The sequence below is a fragment of the Charadrius vociferus genome, unplaced genomic scaffold, assembly GCF_000708025.1.
Source record: "Charadrius vociferus isolate BGI_N301 unplaced genomic scaffold, ASM70802v2 scaffold220, whole genome shotgun sequence".
In the NCBI taxonomy this organism is placed as follows: Eukaryota; Metazoa; Chordata; class Aves; order Charadriiformes; family Charadriidae; genus Charadrius; species Charadrius vociferus.
In genome coordinates, this window is record NW_009646506.1 from 177,572 (window position 1) to 197,854 (window position 20,283).

The 20,283-nt window shown below is 40.1% G+C and overlaps 1 protein-coding gene across 2 annotated transcripts in view; it reads left to right on the plus strand.

Moving 5' to 3' along the window:
* The window catches only part of RGL1 (ral guanine nucleotide dissociation stimulator-like 1), a 78,290-nt gene that overhangs the window by 33,061 nt on the left and 24,946 nt on the right, over window positions 1–20,283 (plus strand). For both annotated transcript variants that reach the window (XM_009884313.1, XM_009884322.1), the window contains exon 4: window positions 7,220–7,300. In XM_009884313.1, the coding sequence (XP_009882615.1) occupies window positions 7,220–7,300 (81 nt within the window). The remainder of the gene's footprint in view (window positions 1–7,219; window positions 7,301–20,283) is intronic.

Consider the following 20,283-nt stretch of genomic DNA (forward strand, 5'->3'; position numbering starts at 1 on the left):
CTTCTAAAGATGATGTGCTTATTATTCATTGCATCATTAGCTGCTGATTGAGGGAATGATCTTAGGCCAGACTCGTGCACTGCTGTGTCCTTGTGGTCTTGAAGAGATTAAGTTCCTGTCACGTTGGTTTTTGGCAATGTGGTGGCTTAGTAGTAGCTCTGCATTAAGGAGGGGCATCATCTTGTGGTTGGCTTTGAGGGTAGGAAAGGAGAATAAAGGAAGTTCAGCTACTGCAGTTTTTCTTCAAACAAATAGCCTAAATTATATTTATAGCAGGGTGTCAGGTAAGTTTGGGTAGTCAGGTTGTTTAAAGCAGCAGCAAGTCAGGAGCATGCATGACTCTAAGGAAGTTGGCCCTGCCTGTCTCCTCTGATGCTTTAAAAAGGTGAATGTGTCAGAAGAGGGCAAGAAAGCACAGGGGAAAAGTCTCTGTAGAACAGAACTTGCTTTTCTGAGCCTAATTCTGATCTCACTGGCTTGTATACCTCTCAGAGCAAGTTATAACGTCTCCTTCAGAGGAAAGGCATGTAGGCTGCCTGACCTTGTCAATGTTATCCCCAGCCTTTTATAATAAATGATAGAATCCACAGGAAATCCTAGGAGGTCACCACTTCCTTCCCCTCTCACAAATCTTATGAGTGTAATGTTTAAGAATCCATGGATGTTTCTCTTGGCTTTTTGAATATCATAGATAATCTAGAATTTTATGGCTTGGGAAAAATATAGATGAAATTTAAACTATAAAAGTTAGAATGATTTACATGCAGCTGTGGCATATGGGCTTGTGAAGAAAAGCAGACGTTATAAGGAAAAATAAAAAAGAAATGGATAGTAATTGAATTTAACCAGCTTAGTTTTCATGTCTACATTAGTGTAGAATAAGTAGCAAAGAGTCTGCATTTTTGCAACTTTCTTGTTAGTGATACTTGTTAATAATAAGAGTACAGAGACTAAAGTGGGTGTCAGTGCATAATCTGTGTTTTAGAAGTACTTGTATTTTGTTTTCCAGTGAAGTAAAAAAATAATGAAAAGAGCAATCTCTTAAAAAAGCAAGTAAGATTTTGGCATCAGTTGTCAATTTTAGTTTCATGTGAAGAGCTTGAGCCCTGTTTCTTATTCTTGGGTATAGAGCAGGATTGTGGAATAAGGGAATGATCATGAATGGCAATGCTGAGCTCTTGTTGTGTGGTCCAAGGAGAATAGTGATATGGCCAGTTCAAAAAAGTCCCTTACATCTTTTTACAGGTGAGCGGATCTTTGACATAAAGTAGGAGGGGACAGCATCTTCATTTCCCAGTTGTAGGACACTTTTTTTTTGTAGGAAAGTACACGTTGACAAGATTCCTTCAGAATTTGCGTGGAAGCTGGGTTGCCCTCAAGTCTGGTGCATTAAGTTTATTTTGTATTTTCTGTGGATACGCCCCTCACTGTGAGTGCTGCAGAATTGTCTGATGTATGCATTAGAAATACACAAATTCAGATTAGACAAAGAGAATCCTGGGAGTCTGGGAAAAGTGTCCTTGGAAATCTAGATGTATTGTACCGTAAGCATGTGGGATATCTCTTGGTCATTTGATGTGGTCTGCAGAATATCTTATCCAAGCAGTACAAGCATTAACTGAATTTGGGACATGAAATATTTATTCTGTCCAAAAACAGTGACATGCTCTTCCCTGACTGACAAAGGCAAATAAAAAAGCAGATACTGTACTTAAGAGAAACAGAAGTGTTAGGGTAGAAAAAAATTAATGAACTTTTAAAACGTTTGAATAATTCAGAATAATGTGTGCTTTTGTTAAATCAGTTCATGCTACAGTGAGGTTTTGTGGAATCTTCTGGGCAAAACCTTTTTCCTGGCTTGGGCCTTGCTTTATTAAAATGAGCTGTGATCTGCCGTGTGAGCACGAGAGGCTCTGCAGCCATCAGTAGCTCTTAGGAGGCCTTTCTGGGCTGCATACTCTAATCTTCATTTCCTGCATGGCTGCGGAGGAGTTGGTAGTTTTCTCTTTCCCAGTGCGGTGGGATTGACTAAAGGAACATGCCTGTTGCTTACACTGCCTTTACTCCTCTTCACATGACATCAGAAAGAGGGAGGAAGTCCTCCCAAAGCCAAACACACATGGCTTCGGTTATGTCACAGCAGGGATCACACAGTGGCAGGGCACTATTTCTTGCGGTGTTTTTGACTCCCACAACACGCGCTGGTATTGTCATCACAGAAACGCACAAGCCAACGGGGCAGAGAGCAATGTTTCTAAAGGCCGTTTCTGCCCTCCGATACATCCAGTGCACTGAGTGGAGTCACACAAATTATCATACAAGGCATATGAAAAGGTAGAAATTGTTATTGTACAATTCAGAATATTTTAAGATCGATGCAATTCCCCTTGTTTCAGTCAGAACATGTTTACTGGATTTTTAGTGCTATGCTACTTATTGTAATGGACTTTAAATTGGGCCCTTTGATAACTTCTGTCTTAAGTAAAAATCAGAGATGTGCTATTTGCTCTCAAAGTAACTTTTAACACTTCTTGGAGACTGAATGAATCTGAGGGGTGTGTTGTTTTATGGGTTGTTGTGGGGTTGGTTTTTTTCCTCTCCGGGACTTCAAATTAAGCTTTTGATTTTTATTAAATTTGAGACTGGAGCCCTCTTCATTCTTTTGGCTGGATTCAGCCTGTAAAGGTTTCCTTTCAGTGTAGCGTAGAAGTCAAACTAAACAAAATCTTGAGCATAAACTGGTATGTTGAAAAGTGAGGGGGATGACTTGTGTTTTCAAAGCTATTTAAGACTAAGTGGATATCCGCATCCCTTTAGTATTCATGGAAGTTTGGCATCTAAATGCAGCAGACAGCTTTGAAAACATGCCAAGCCTTTAACACTATACGTTCTGATATTTTCTCTTTGTTTGGTAGAAGTGGGTAGGGAGATTTAAAAGAAAAAATTCTCATTGGCATTTTGACGTTAAAACCCTCAATGGAAGTTCCTGGAGAGAGGAAAAGGAAACCAGGTCCTCCTGACCCTGGATGTAGGGATACAGCATGATGCCTCTGCAGAGATCCTTCGGTATCCCCAGTGTCACTGGGTGCTCTGGGGAATTAAATGCTGACAAGTGTGATGGAAACCAGAGATATTTAGGTGTCCAGATGAGAGCAGAACACCTAAATTCGAGAACAAATTCCTCTCTTACGTATTTTATTTTATTCTGGTAATCATATTCCTGGTAATCATATTCCTTACAACAACACCTAAAAGCAGGGCCACACTGTGCTTGGCACAGTCACATATAAAGAGCAACCGGTCCCTATCTCAAGGGGTTTACAGAGGAGGGAATGGATACTGTTTGACGGGAGAGCCAGAGCTGGATAATGATAGCAAATAGCAGGTTAGTTTTAAATTTTCATTTAGTTTCTTCTGCTGGAGGATGGTTCGATAGAGGGTAAATGGAGACAAAAATAAAGGCAGAGAGGGGATATTGAAAGAATGGGTCCTTCGTAGCAGACTACGCTTTTAGAACAGTAGCTTTATATAGCATTTGGCTCACTGTTATTGCTGCAGCATCTATTCTTTCCTCTGTTTTTTCCTGTATACCAGGTGGTTTGTCTACTCAACTGAAGTAGCAACTTAATTTCTGTGATTCTATGTGTGTATAGTTCAAAACATCTTACAATTCTTACTGAGTATCTGGGTTTCCAGTCATTTGTTTTGATACTTACCAACTTTATTTAGGGTTTTGTTTTCAGCTTTTGCAGAGAACTACCTTTCCTTGTTATTTCCAAGTCATTCAAAGAGTGTTTTCCTCCCTCTTCCCTTTCCTTCTTAACAGAGATGCAGGGGTGCATTTTCTACTCTATTTTTCAGTATTTAAATATTCAGTACTACCCATTACATTCAGGTCTCATTTGCTTAGTCAGTCCCTTTGAGTGGAGTCTATAACTTTCCAAACGCCAAGCAAGGCTGAAAAGTTCTGTGGGCTTACAGGATCCTTTTGTTTCTCATGTCTCTTTTTGTATGCAAAGCATTCATACAAGACTGGGTAGTGAATGGCTCTTTGTCCAGGAGCTGGTGAGAACAGAGCAGTGGAAGTCTGCAGAAATGCTGTTCTTTACATCAGATGTATCATTAACTCCTCCTAACCCGTATTTAATGACCTGTTGTTCATGCAGAGCTCTTGCATTGAGAGATAGGCAGAGGTTTACATCTGGCAATATAATGAAGCATTATATATTTCTCCAGTTTGTACAGAAAATCGCCTGCTCTTTATTACTGTGTTACGGATTTAGATTATAAAAATCATCACGTATTTCTCTAGGGGGATTTAAATACAAATGCCTAATGTTCTGCAAATACATATTTTATATTTCATACAATACTAGGACAATGACACTGTGAGTCATCTCGGTAAATTTTGCTTGAAGAGTTAATGGCAAGTTTTGGAAAATGAATATAAAAATTTAATTGTTATTCAAAAACTGAAGCTTTCTTTGCATATTTCTCCCAGCAGGGGGAAAACTGTCTTTTGTCTATTGGCTAATATATATTTTAGTCATCTTACCTAGCAGATTGCAGTGGAGAGTGAAATTCTCTCTCTTTAGCAACAGGACAGGAGCAGCCATCATAGCATGTAATGAACATTATATCACCAGCATGTCTTAATTCTGTCCTGGGCAATCTCCACTGAGTTGTCAGCATAGTTGTCTAAATATCCCCCTTATGCTCTTTTTGTATCTTCTTGGTAAGATGTTACCCAGTATTACAATATTTGGGAATGCAGGACAGTCTACAGGTCTGCAAGAGTAAATGTTGATACCAATACAGTTAAATCTAATAAAAATAGGTTAAACTTTATACTTCAGTTTAGCAAAGTGTTGGAAGTATTGTTTTTAAGGCTCCTCTGATATATTCCTTCCTTGCAGTAAAGCGGTGGGAAGTATCTCAAATAGTTAATTGCATTCACTTTGAATTGCAAACACTAGTAAAGAGCGTTTAGGGTATGACTGAGAGCTGAGAGAGGCCAGGTAGCATTAAGTGGTGACTTCGGGTATAGCTGAGAGTCAGAAAGAAGGTATCTATTCAATTTTACAGCTTCAGTAGCGCTGATTGCAAGAAAAAAACCCACAGGCAGGGTGTGAAATTGCTTGGGAGAATATAGGAGAAAGCACAGAGGGCATTGATGCACTAAAAAATTTCGGAACACGATTGACAGCCATTCTTGTATCAAGCAGTAGTTTGTCTCTGAATGCTCCTGGTATGATTCACTGTGACCACAGAGGGATTGAGGTGTTATATTCAGCATGTCCAGAAGTGTATTCTTACCCCATTGTCAGTTTAGCTAAGCATATTTTTCTTTAGATGTTTGGATTAGCTCTGTGAAATGGCATGGCAAAATAGGTTATCCTGTATGTACCTCTTAAGGACCCTTTCTGTTTTAAGAAGTCCTTAAAACCTACTATCATATTTCTGCTGTCTTATAGGACCAGCAGGACTATTTCAGGACAATTGAGAAGAGTTTAGGCCCTTTAAAACATAAGTTTCCAAGTTTTTATGCATGTGTTATGCCTTTTTTTTTTTTTCCCTGGACAGATGAAATGCTGGGATTCACCACTGACTTGGGAATGTAGGTTGAATGAGAGACAGTTTATTGGTCAGACTAAGCTACTGGGGTCAAGCAGTCATGATTTTGTTCTCAGCTTTGTAACAGATATGCGGTAACAACTAGAGCAAATAATTTTTTGTTATGTCTACCTGCACCGTAGTTGGAGATGCAAGATCTGGTTTTAAATGAGCTGTTTCAGATAATGCAAGTGGTCTTAATGCAGTACTCTCAAGGCTAAGTAAGCCCAAGCTGACCTCCTTTCGGCTGTGGCTATGTTGTTCCTATCAGAGGGGTTACTTGTTTGCCTTCATTAGTTTGGGTTTACTTTGCAGTGCATTGGAATATATGCAAAACCTCCCTCCCTGCCCCAGTTTCCCCATCCACAGTGAAATTGTCCAGTGTTAAGACCTTGTCATAAGATTGTTGAAACTTAAGCTCTTATTTTAAAGTATTGTGGAGTTCTGAGATTGGGCCATGGTAGGGCAGAATATATTGATATTCTGATATGAGGGTGGTGAATGGTCATGCTAAAACATGTTATTTACAATCTAGCAGATCTGCTGGTGAGAGTGAGCTTGAATTCAATTACACTAGTTGGCTTTCTGTACAGATCTGGGATTCTTACATATGAAGCCTTAGACTAATACTTTAGAGGATCATAAAACTACCACCTCTTCTTTTTATCCTTTGAAACATTTTGGATGAATTTGTCAGAGTCCTGACATGAACCTTCTGGACACAAACCCACAGCACACAGTATTTTCTCTATCTGATGTTACTAGGATGTTGCAGCACAAACAGTTAAAGATGCACTTGTTCTCCTAACTATTCAGATTAATTGCAGGTGCCTGACATAATTAGTTGAGAAAAGAATGTATAATGTGCCTTATTCTGGACTGTGAGTAATTGTCCGCCTTCATTAAAGCTGCCTGTAAGGAACCATGAAATTCTTTATGGAGCTGTATATCTGAAGCAATAGGCACTCCCATTGAAAATGAAGTCCATAATCCTGCCTTCAAGGCACATGTGCTGCCTGTGTAGGTAAGAGATTTTGCTTTGTGCTGTTGGAGTTGTGCCCATGGTTTCCTTTTTCTCAGTGGCATTTTCACAGCGCCACGGGGCGTTCCCACTCGTGACAACTGTGTCAGTAGTTTTGGCACGAGTGGGCACTGGCCACCTAGAAAACTTTGTGTGAAATCACACTTGGGGTTAGAAGGAATGCCAAATACTAAAGAAACAGCAGATGTATTGGAGAAAGTGGTTGTGTTACAGCATCATTGCACACTGGAATATTGCTCTGGGAAAGGATGGAGTGAAAATGGGCAGAAAGGGTCTCGGAGCTGTGAGCAAAGAAATTGTTTTGGTTGATTCCTCCTTTGTGCAGGATGCTTCATATAAATTAACAAATTAGGTTGGAAGATACCGGCTGTCTCTAGGATTTTTTTCCTCCTAAATGAAATAATCTTCAAGCTCCTTAATTTTGTCCAACTGTTAGTTTCCATATTTGTAGTTTGAGCTAGAAACCCTTTTTAGTTGTTTATGGTAATTGGATATGAATTTAGCCATTTGGGATTTTGCTTTTATTCAGTGGAGGTTCTTCTAAATGCCCATCTCATTTTTCAGATATGGAAACCTGGAGGAGACCTCAAGCTGTGAAGAAGATGAAAGCCAGAATTCCTCTGAATCCAAAACAGTACTCAGGACGTAAGTGTGGTTTTGCTCTGTACAGTAAGCCCCAGTCTGGATTCAGTGTTGGGGGAGGATGTGGGCAGCATAGCTGTTGCTTCCTTTGAAAATTCACAGCACTGTTTGCTTGCTTAAACAAGTTTGCGTGAAGGCCAAATATCAACTGTCTCGTAACATATCCAATAATATAACCCAGAGATCTTTCTGTCAGGGAAATTGTCTCAGAATTAAATGTGAGATGAACGCGTTTAGGCCAACTTTTTGTTGATTAAACAAACAAGGAGTGTTTGTTTCCCCTGCCTTATCTATAGCAGTAAATGATTATTGCTCATGACTGATTTTATTGTGCATTACGACAGTGTCTGCAGACCAAAGCTGAGGTTGTTTCAGGCAACGTGTGTACGCATGTATCTTTTCTATTAGTGCCCCTATGATTCACAGTGTTGCTTTTAGAGTGAAATTTAAATTCTGAAGTCATCCTAATTTGAAAAAAAAAAAAAAAAATAGCAAAGCTGTTCTGAAATGCAGTTTAAACGGGAAGAAAAAGTGGTTTGGTTATCCTCGCAGCATCACATGAAACTGCATTTTATCTTTAGACATTGGGTGTAAGATGTGCCTGAGGTCATTAGCATTTGTACTTTGACATCGATATGATCTGTGGTTTGCATGCATTGTGGCAGTAAAAAGTAGCTGCATTGTTCTATTTCATTACACTATGTGGTGATGCTTGATTCTTGTCAGCATTACTGAAGATTGTTCTTCTATGAATTTATCTCAGCTTCCACTAGTTAAGAAAACCTTAATTTTTTTTATCAGGACACTGGTTTCTTGAGATGTAATTGAAGAAGAAGCCTTTAGTTTCCTTTTGTTTTGAGGTTGAAGGAAAATGTTTAATTTTTCTATCATAAGATTCACAGTCCACTCAAGACAGAAATACACTGCAGTACTTTCATTCCTGAGTTTCAGACGAATTGTTGATTCAAATCATATTCTACTCTACAATATTGGGCCTGCCCTTCCCAGTGCTTACCTCCATGGTTTCCTAATGGCCTGTGTGTTAGGATAGGCAGGTTTCAAGTCTGGCTAAAAATCGCTCAAATATCTCCAGTCCAGAAATGTCCCATTAACATACTGAACATCTTCCTGTCCTCCATTGTCTGAATTGAGTGGTTAGACAGTCGGGTTGCTTTGCCTTCTGTCATCCATGCAGAAACTGTTTTGTTTAGACACCAGAGATAAATTGGTAAAAGCTCCTTGGCTGTGAGCTTTTCAATAGCTGTCTCTGAAAACACAATGAATTATGCTTGCTTGACTGCAGAAGAAATGTAGATCTTAGTTAATGTCTGTAAATGATACAGGATTCTCAAAGGCTTTAGTTAGAAACAAAATGTTATTGCTTGGTAATTTTATTTATTTTTTTTTTTTAGCACTTAGCAAGGACAGATAGCTACAAGCTCTGATGATTTGGGCTGTTCCACTTGCCCCATAAGATTCAGCATGGGAGCTCAATTCTGATTCTTTCCTGGCTGATGTAACAGAGAGCTATCAATGTTTTTCTCCCACTTTGCCATGAGAACTCATCGAAGAACAGCTGGTAGTTAAAACTTGATCACAAGCACCAAGAAGGCAGTATTCTGTAGTGGGTAGAAGCAATAATAGGCAGCCAGGGGGTTCCCACACTTCCATCCAAAATGAGCTCTAAGGTCTGTTCCAACTTTGGGCAAACTGTTTGACCTCCCCCTATCTCAGTCAGTCCAGCCATAAAATATGAGCTAAAGCAGCACCTTTCCTCCAAAATAGATTAAACATTTATATTGGGAACGAGAAAGTTAATTTCGCCAGTGCAAGTCATGTTGGGATTAATCCCCCAACTGCCTTCTCGTGGACCCAAAGGAGCTTCGTTATGAGATGGAGAGAAAAGGGGTGAAAGTAATCTTGATGTTAGTATCACTCAGGCTTTGGGCAAAAGGCATCAATTTTTTGTTACACCTGGAGGTGAGCATGCATGTTAAATAACATTTATCAGGAGTGTATTTATTTTTTTTAATTGAATTGTTTTCCTACTGACATACATATAGTTTATCACATACCCCCTGCCTAGTTGCTTCCTGCTGCATCCATGCTGCCTTCCCTTTTGGTACATAATTGTCATGTAGTGCCTTTGCACAGCTAGGGACTGACAAATGGATGGAGTCTGTAGTCCTGTTTCTGTGGTGGCGCATCTTCTGATGAGTTTATCTGATGTAATTTTTATTAATATAGTCTGAACAGCTGATTTTGATTCTTTGGCCCTTGTAAAAAAACGTTTATGTCTGAATTTGATACCTGTTACCCAACTACTTATTTATAAAAAGCTCAACAATGAAGTTGTCAACAAAGTAATTTGTCAGGTATACATGTTTTAACAGATCCTGTATAAATGTGAATTCATTTTCCTGCCTTAAAAATTTCATTGCTCAGTTGCTCTGGCTACTTGTCTCTTAGATATAATTAATGGTATCTGGAAAAGAGGTTGGCTTTGTAGTTCTGTTGTGAAACATGAAGTTCTAGTAGTTCAGGTTTTCTCTTGTCTGGGATAATTCCAATATAATTGCATTTGCCCTTTTTTCTCATAGAACAGAAACATGATACAATTGTGCTCTCAGTTTTATATGACTTGGAGAAATAAGAGGAAGGAGTAGAGCCATGTTATTTCTTGCCATTAACTCTGTATTTCTCAGAGGAAAAATATCTTGTGGGGAAGCCTGTGGTCTCTTGCCAGAGATATTCCACATTTGTCAGACTTCTGTTGTGACAGTTCAGATGCTTTAAAAATCCATTTGGGGCATTAGAAATGAGGATGCAATTTAAAGCATTTCCACTGGTTTGACACACAAAAAAACGCTACAGAAGTTAAAAACAACTGCAGGAGAAGAACTTACGGCTCTTTACATGTCTCATGGAGCTTTAAAGGAGACAGGGTTTTTTGTAAAATCTTAGGTACGTATGGGAGGAATGTTATGTTGAATGTGATGTACTGTAAGCCAACAGGCTACAAATTTCTATGTTGAAATTCTCCGTGCTTTTTGTACTTGTAGTATAGAGTTGTGACATGGTTTGAGAAGAAAAATGCCTGATGTACGTAAATTATTTTTTTTTTTTATTCTAACATTCCACCTGGTGTTCATGTATCTCAGAACCTGCAAATCCTTCAGTAGGGCTTGAGCACGCTTATGGCACAGCCTTATTTGAGAGACTTGTGGGAGCTATAAACCTATCCTTGTGTTTCCAAATTCTGGATCTGAGCCAGCAGTTACTTCTCACACTTGTTGCAGTGACATATAGTTGTTACTGACCCAAGATCACTTCAGCTATGTTCGGAAACATGCCTTCTAGGGATCTGTTCTGCCAAGGGGATTTTCTCCTTGTCACTTAAGCATCATTCCTGTCATTTTTGGGCCACTGGAGTGGACAAAAAAATTCTTATTTTTTAATGGGGATCCAACTTAATTACATCTAATACAAAATGTGTTTTGGTTTTTTTATTATTATTTCCCCTTTCTTTAAAACTGCATTCAGTAATACACAGTTTAAACAAAGGTACTGTAATTTTGTAACTTTAAAAATACAAAGACAGTTTGGAGCTCTGAACTCCATCAAAAGTTTTGTGAACTTAAAAAGTGCCGTGCATGACTAAGCTTTAGTTTTGGTTTGGTTTTTTGGGGTTTATTTTTAGTATCAGGACTCACGTTAGCTTTTCATGTTCAGTAGCTTGCTTTCCACAGTTCTCATTACTTTCAGTCAGAAAGTTCATGATGACAAGTAACAGAAGAATAAAGTCCAGAAAAGGTCAGATATTCCAGTCAAATGTCTGAGTTAGATGGACTTCAGCCTGTGTTTTCACAAATATGATGCCATACCTCTCTTAATTGTCTGATAAGAGAGTTGTAAGGAGTAACTTACTTGACCCTCTATCTCCTATAAGCAATTCTTTTTGCTCTTCCTTGCATCATATAAACAAGATTGCCTGGTGCTGTTTCTCAGTTCTGCATGTTTTTGTGTCAAGGTGTGACAGAGTTGCTTCCTCATCTTAGGTTGTCATTGTCTTTGGTGTTCTCTGAGTTCACTACATGTTTTTTAGCTTAGGACTTCTGTTGACTTTCAAAAAAAACCCCAGAGTTGATATAACACATAAAGAAAGACTTGACAATTCAGAATAAAAACATACATACATTGAACACAAATAAAAATTATCAGCATGATGAGTAGCATTAAGTATTGGAGAGGTCCATATAATAGTACACATTACATGAACTGTAGACAATTTGTACTATAATTCAATTATGTGTTTGTTTTCAAGTGAGTTTATATAGTTCAAATGTGTGTTTTGATACACATCAACTGACAAAAAGCAAACAAGGAAAAAAAGTAGAGCAAAAAGAACTAAAGTACTTTCTCTTCCTCGTGTCTGATGTGAAGACTCTACACAGTTTACTAGTCAGGAGTCATGCAAAACTTAAATGAGATGGTCACATCCAAGAGATCTCAAGCACCTTTGCATATTCTGGGAAGGGTATCAGCAAGCCAAGCAACTAATGCTGCCTGGGGACTCCAGTCCTCCTGAAACAGTTATGTGTATTGCCTACGAGATAGTTAGAAACAATGCTTTTGGTGATATGACCTGATCACTGTGATCTCTATTCAAAGCAGAAGAGTTCCTCAGTTAACTTTTAACTCACTGTTAAAAGATTGAGGTTTCTATGCAGAATGATCTGTGAAATAACTTGTGCCCTATTTCCATCCCCCTACTGAAAGATGGTGTTTGGTCTCTGAGCAATCCACTGCTGGCAGACAACTATACCCAACCCACAGACTCCATGAATTTAAAGAGGTGAAGTGTTAAAGGAGCAGAACACTTCTTTCCCAGAAGATAGTCACTAAAGACCTGGCTGGAGCTGGTTGAGGACAGAGAAAGAACCATGAAGTCTTTGAAATATAAATACCATAGCTGCTTATACCTTTTGAAAGCCAATATCTTCATTGGATACTGAGATGCCTTTGAGTAATGTAAGGGTCTGAAACAGTGCCCAGGCCATGTCACTGAGATGACTTGCTAGGCTTGAGAGACCTGGAGAGCTGATGCAGCACATCACACTTCATGGAAAAAAAAAGGGTCCTAAACTTGTTGCCACGAGTTCTAAAGATTTCTGTCAGTGAAGTTCCCAGAAATGATTCATTACTGTTCAGCACGGAGAAAAATGTTCAGCCTGGAGGTCCACGCTTGCCTGCAATGTTTGTGTTCAGGGAAGACTAGTTTAATGTTAACTGAATCTAGTTACTTGAACACCTTGCTCAAAAATATAGTTGTACGAACCTGCTATTGCCTGTGGGAGAGGTTTTTCAAGAGGCAGACAATGTTGCTATATTGGTCCATGAACTTGGACCTTGATTTTTTGCTTGTTTGCTTTCCAGAGGTCTAATATTGGTACGCTTTCTTTAAAGATACCTTTTAGGCATGTTGGTAAATATAATAGGGAAAGGGAAAAGTGTGCTGTCTCCCCCTGTACGCAGAAATAACTCTGGTGTTCGCAGCTAGTGCGAGGCTCTACATCCAGGGCAAAGGTGATGAAAAGGAAATGCTGTGCCGTAAACAGTGAGCAGTGTTCTGAGCCGTTCATTTACATCTCTCCTTCTGATGAAACCAAAGAAAGTTTAAGAGCTTTTATAAATCCTAGTCTTGGTTATATTTCTCAAGAATAGTAAAGAGAAAGCAGAAGAACTGGAAAACAGGTCTCCTGATTGCACTACGTTTCAATGGTGATTTTAACTGTCTGTATTTTTTTCCGGGCTACATAGTATACCTGCATCCTCAGTGCTGTAAAAGGGGAGGATTCTTACTGGGGTTGGACCAGCTGAATGAGAAGCAGAAAAATTTTTTATAGTACAAAAAGTAAAAGAGCTTTAAGCCCTCAAACTCTCCTCTTCTGCAGTCCCAAGCACTGCCATGACTGAGTTCTGAGGTTTTTATATCCTAAATAAGCTTGAATAACAGTAAGTCTTTTCAAGCCTCCTCTTGGAGTATAAGTTTGGGGTTTCTATCTGCTACTGGCTTCCGTTTGCTGATTTGGAGTAAATTGGTGGTGCTCTCCCTCAGATGAATGACAGGCCACAGAAATGAATCAAAATATTTGGGGCTTTTTTTGTTGTCTTGCATCTGCTATTATCAAAATGTGGAATTCATTTGTTATTAAAATTTGGGATGTGGTGCAATTGAAAACCGCAGACAAAGCAACTCGAAGCTAAACTGAAATTTCCTTGTTTCATTCCACAGCAATTGGGTAAAATAATTCAAATAAAGAAAATTAAGGAACTATTCAGTTACCACATGGCATGTCTTGCATGTTTATCCATCCTCTGCATTAAAATAGCAAATACAAATGTATTTGTAATGTAATACTGCAACATTCAGAGTTTCTCATAGTGATACACAAACGTTGTCCCATGGATTCTTGTGCATTTAGACCTTCCCAAGAGAAAATCTGTCTTTTGTTTCCTACTGAAGTTAACAGTCCGGCTGGAAAACTGTGTGCACAGTTACAGTACCGCAGAAATAAAAATGGTCCTGAAACATTGTACTCCGGGAGAACAGACACCAAAGGAATGTGAGACAAATGGAAGAAAATTGGCTGGAAGCTTCTGATGCCTGAGAAATCCGTGGTGGGAAGCAGTTAAGATGCATTTGGGAAAGCAACAATCAGCATTCATTCCAGTAAAGCCAATTAAGTTAAAATAACAGCAGAAACCAATGTGGTTACATGAGAAGCAGAGTCAAACATAGGGCAGTATAAGCAATGGAAGAGTGGGAGAGTTATGAAAACAACCAGAACCAAGCAAAAAAGAATAATTAGAAGAGCAAAGGAAAATAATGATTGGCATCTCAATTAAAACAAAGAACAACTAGCAGAGCTATTCCCTTAGTGACTTCGCAGGCATCCCAGTAAAAGCCCCCTGTACGCTATTCAACTAGTTCTTTCCAAATCAAAAGAAGAGCAGATCGTTTGCTGGAAGTCATCAACCATGTTATTTATAAACGGACTGGGTGTGAGAAGCTACCCTTACACCAACCTTTGCTTGCTGTTTACAAACATTTTACCCCAATTCAAAGCTGAGATTTAGCTGCCTGTGTTGTTACTTAACAAGCAAAACTGAGACAATACAGCTGGCTTAATTTAGTCTGTGTGAGCAAGCCTGAAAGCTATTGCATGGACAGTGGAGGAGAGGGAATAGCCCTCTGTAAAGGTTATTCCAGTCTTAAGTATGCATTTGGCAAATTACAGATAGTTTTGTGCATGTTCCTGTCTAATTTCATAAGAAATCAGTCATTTAATCTCATTTTGCAACTGAGGTTCTCCTTATTCTCCTTTGTTGAGATTTGTTGTCGAGATTCCCTTCTATTCATTCTATAGAAATAACTATGGTGGGAAAGAAAATGCAGCTTTTGCCTTTTTGGCAAGAAATATTCTCTTTAATTCCTCTGAAAACCTCTTCAGGACCAGTGTTATAGCTGTCTTCCCAGTTGAGAAAAGACTACGTGGAATTTCTGTGTAACCTATTGAATCACTTGTGGCTATGTGATACGAAGGTCTCATTTTCCACCTCTGTGCCCTGCTAGCTCAGCTTAGCAGAGATATTAGACTTTGAGCTGCTGCAGCCTCATCACGTTTTATGGTAGCCCGTGGGCAAATGTGAGTGGATGAGTAGTTCTGTGTTCCCAGTTTGTAAATGACAGAATCAGATACGCTGCTTCTGCCTAACCGTAGATAGATTTTGGAGACTGAAACCTTCAGAGATGGGATTTAAGCAAAGCTGGTATGGAAATCGGAAGACTTTGATAGGCGTGAAACTTGAAAGCATTGCTGAACAGAGCCCAGGGTTTATGGTTGGCAGGACAGGAGTTAAACATTAAAAAGTTTTTTCTTATAGGCAGGAAAGGAAAAATTTATAGCTCGTAATCAATCCATGAAAAATGTAGTCTGCGATGTTTCTTTCCTGTCTGAGATCTTGGAAAGCTCCCGTTCCTATCTGTCTGTGGGTCTATCGAGTACAGGGAGTTTCTTCTCAAGGGCAGCAAATGTAAAGCTACTGCAAGATATGGGCAATTCTCCAGCCTGTTTTCAGAAAGCTTCCCTCCCTGACACGCTAATTAAACAGTCAGGCAATAGGAGGTCAGTAGAGCACAGTGTAACTTTTTTCTCTTTTCTATTTCCCCTCTTGACTGAAATGAAATTTTTGCTGGCAAAAATCAGTGTCTGTAATGGCTGTGAACTCTTCACCCTGCTCTGAGAGACTGGGTCTGTCTTAAGACCTGTTTATTCTTCAGCTTATGAAAGTGGCCATCAACCAAGCCTCTGGAAACTGAGCTTAGTATAAGGAGTGTGTGAACAATATTAGTACACGAACTTATCCTGCGGAGAGGCTTCCTCTTCCAAATCATTACTGAACTGGTAAATGCTCATAAGAAAAGAATACGCAACCTAGATTTTGGTGGTAGAGCCAGTAGGGATGATGGTGAGTTTGTGATGTGGGTGTGGAAAGGGGTGTACAGAGAATGAGCAAATACGCTATTAGGGCATGGAGCAAAAGGTACAGTGTTCCCCTGCATATGGGGAAAAGAAATGAAAATATAGTAGATGTAGGACAATGGCATTTGTGACTGTAAGTGCTGCTGTGATGCAGTGTTCCGGGTATGCATGGGGCTACAGGAGATGATTAAACATATGAGAAGACGAGAAGGTGGAGTGAGGGCTTGGGAGCATCACTGTGGGCATCTGTCCGTTGTGACCATTCTCATCCTTGGGATGTGGAACTGTGCTGATGCTGTTGGCTTCACCATGGTGGAGCACTGGCTGTCGTGTGATATGTCGTGTGACGCTGTCCTGACTGAGAAAAGTGGTCCTGCAATTTCAGATAGAAAGTTTGGCCACTGCTAGCCTAAACCATGAAGACCTTACTTGTTGCACATACAGTGAAAGCTTGTCTGAGCAGAGTTGTGGAAAGTCAGTCCCAAACAGTTTTCAAACGTAAAGAGGGTCTTCCAAGCTGCACGATCTGTATTTCATGTTTGAGATGAAACCTGAAACCCAGAATGTATTTGTATGTTAATTTTTGGTTGTAAATACTTTTTGTAGCTCCAAAAATTGTAATTCCAGAGTTTCTCCTGTCAGCAAGCCTAACCAAACAGTATTACTGACAACTTTCCAAATACTCTAACTAATTGAAAGTTGAAGTTGCCACAATATCAGAGAAGGAAACTGAAGAAACAACAGACTAAAGTGGATAGGACTTGTAAAATGACGTCTGTATGGGATTAAAAGTTAATTGAGTTTTGAGGAAAAAACCAATACGATTAAAATGGGACAAGGGGAGTGGCGGAAGTTATCTTTACTCTTTCTTAACTATTGGTTTATTTTGAGTGCCGCTGAGTTAACCAGATACTGCTGTGGTTCGCCGCTGAGTAGCTGAGTTAACCAGATACTGCTGTGGTTTCCCTACTTGCAGAACAAATGTGCCAGTACTTCTACGTGGCTCTGATCTAAGAGCTTTCTGGGTTGGCTTTTGGGTTCCTTGTCTACATGTGAAATCTGTGTTCATATTTGAACTCTTCTTATGATCTCATAAATTGAGGACAGCAACGTCCTTCTGGTGGGCTTGTCCCTTTCCATTTTGCAGCTATTAATACAATAGAACCAGAGCCACTATATCCATGTGTTTGAGGATTTGAACTTTAAAATCAAAGGGCCTGATTTTTATGAGTACAGAGCACAGATTTTTTTGAGCCAACACATTGGTGTCTCTAACTTGGATACTCATGGTTAGAGGTTTTTATTAAGAGCATGGCCCTTCTCCTCTTCATGGAATATTATTGGGAGTATGGGATAACGTTATTGCATGAGAGTCTTGTGAAATAGGGTTATTGGAATAGGTATCACAAAAGGTTTCTGTACCTGTAAAAAATACGGTCATTGGAGGGCTAAGCTCTCACAGCTAACTGCACAGCACAGCCCTAAGCATTTGCAGAACTGAATAGGATTTACTGCAAACCAGGGTTGTTGTTACTTTGTCATCTCAGCTGTTTTTCTGATGGCAGTGGAGATTGTGAGATCTGCTTCCCTACAAAACTGTTTTTCTTCTCTCCTAAACATCTGCCCCCGCTTTACATGAGAGCAGTACCAGTAAGTCACCTCTTGTGCCTGCTACAGCATTTATGACTACTGGCTGGAAGCGATTTGAAATACTGGGGTGGTTTCAGTGTTGCAGAGGAAATCTTCAAGACTTCCTTTTCTCAGGAAGTTTAGATGTTTATTGCGCCTTTTATTCTGGAACAAGGAGCTTTTTCCCTCTCCTGTTATGTCCTACTCCGAACACCACAGTAGGTGATCATGAGACAGTGGCCATGGCTAGTGTGTCATGTTGTGTGACCCCCCACAAAAGTCATTTTCCCTAATTTCTCTGTCAGGTCAGGCAAGCAAAATTCTCCTTAGAAAGTTTTTTTTATGTGCCGTCTATGGCTTCCCAGCTTGTAATACATGCTATGGCCCATGCTAATTGGTGCACCAAACTATACATGCTGATTTACCAGCACATTGCTATGAAGAACCAAAGATCTCTTTCCTGCAGCAGAAACAGTAAGTTGATAATTATTTTTTATCCAGGCTTAATTTTCTTAAAACTTGAAGAAATTTGGTTATTTTTCCAGACTTCTTCCACTTTTTCCACACTTGGTTGAAATTTGTCAACGCCATTGTAAGTTATTTCTTGAAAACCATAGCATAAATTATAAATCTTATTTACAAAAGTTGAAATGATGAAAAATCCCTGCGAAGAGAGGATTTAAAGAAATTCCCACAAGCATACATTTGCGCAGTATCTAAGCACCAATCTCCTAGGTGGGTGTGGATTAAAACTTACATAAACCAGGAAAAGTAGATAAACAGATCGCTTCCCTCCGTTTCACGCAGGGTAGAAACTGCGTTGATTCATCAGCTCTGCTTTCCCCTCAATACCCTCAGTCTGCAGAAGGATTGCCCATGGGCAGTTCTCTGCAGTTGATGTCTTTTTAGCTACGTGTGTCTAAGAAGGTCCAGGACAACTTTCCTGAACAAGATTCAGTGCTCCTACAAATCTTTAAGCATCCTTTTCCTGCACTGCCAGCCTGACTGAGATACCTTTTTGCATGGTATAATTTGACAGGCCCTCCTTGTCTTTGGGCTAAGGGCAAAATCAAGATTCTGCTGATATATTTTTGTTACGCGTTTCTTCCTAAGATTAGCGAGACCAGTCTGTCTTCTGGGTTCAGCTATCTTGGTGCTTCGAGCTTGATACTGGGTGCTGGCAGCATGGTGCTGCCCATGCTGCACATGTCATGATTAGGGTTTTATCTTCACAGATGAGGCAACCTCACTAACTGCGTGTGGTCATGGGGGTTAGGTTCAGGCTTAGATTGCTTTTTTTCAGAACCCAAGGTTTCATGAACGGGCAGTCTTTCTACTAAGACAGCAGATAATGAGTAATACGGTATGGAGGAATATGCAGCTTTGGTTAGGTCCCCAGACTCAGCAGCAGCAATTGATGAGAGGAAGGGCATCAAAGGAAGCATTTGATTTAGTACTTCCACTGGGAAGCTGCTACCCTGAAGGAGCCATGAATACCTTGTTTCCTCCCTGCTATTTTCCCACAACATCCCAGGGAACAGTAATGGAGCAAATGTTGCAGCCTTACCGGGCCACAGCTTTTCCCAGTAACACAAGAGGGAATAAGGAAATTATGTTCCGCTTTTGATTGTGTGCATAATGTCTGGTAGTTATTCAAACATGGTCACAGAACAGCTAAGCAAAGATACTTCAACTGATTAAACAAAGCATAACTCTGAGGTAATTTGCAAGTCTTGCTTTGCTAGCTTGACAAACAGTACAGTACGGGGAAGTGGGATCATAATGAATGGCAGTCATAAAACCAAATAATTTTCTGTATGAGGCGCTGGCTTTATATACATGGGAGAGGGCTATTTCTATAACTATTGCTTACAATGGATGCTGGAGCAGTGCAAGGAACATCAGCAGCGGCTAGGCACAAGTATCAATTGGGAGAGGAGCGGCTGGAGAGCAGCCCTGCGGAAAGGGATGTGGGGGTGCTGGCTGACAGCAGGCTCAATGGGAGCCAGCAGAGTGCCCTGGCAGCCAAGAGGGCAAACCGCATCCAGGGGTGCATCAAACACAGCGTGACCCGCTGGTCAAGAGAGGGGATTATGCTGCCGTATTCAGCACTGGTGTGGCCTCACCGTGAGTACTGTGTGCAGTTCTGGGCCCCGCCAATTAAGAAGAGTGTGAAGGTCTTTGAATGTGTCTAGAGGAGGGCAACAAAGCTGGTGACAGGGCTGGAAGGCATGTCCTGTGAGGAGTGGCTAACGGCTTTGGGCTTGTCTAGTTTGGAGAAAAGGAGGCTGAGGGGCGACCTCATTGCTCTCTACAGCTTCCTGAGGAGGGGACGTGGAGAAGGAGGTGCTGATCTGTTCTCCCAGGGATCCAGGGACAGGATGTGAAGGAATGGCTCAAAGCTGCACCAGGGGAGGTTTAGACTGGACATTAGGAAGCATTTTTTTACCAAGAGGGTGGTCAAACACTGGAACAGGTTTCCTAGTGAGGTGGGCGATACCCCAAGCCTGTCAGTGTTTAAGAGGCGTTTGGACAATGCCCTTAAAAACATGCTTTAACTTTTGGTCAGCCTTGAATTGGTCAGGTAGTTGGACTAGGTGTTCGTTCTAGGTCACTTCTAACTGAAATAGTCTATTCTATTTTATTATCTTAATTGCTTTATTTATCATTATTTGATTTCCTGAATTTAATAGAAGGATCTCAATATAGCTGAAATGGATGTGATTCTTTATTAGTTTGCATTTTGGGGCTAGGACTGGATCTACTTGTAGGAGTGCAAATCAGGAGCGACTTCACTGAAGTCCCTGGCAA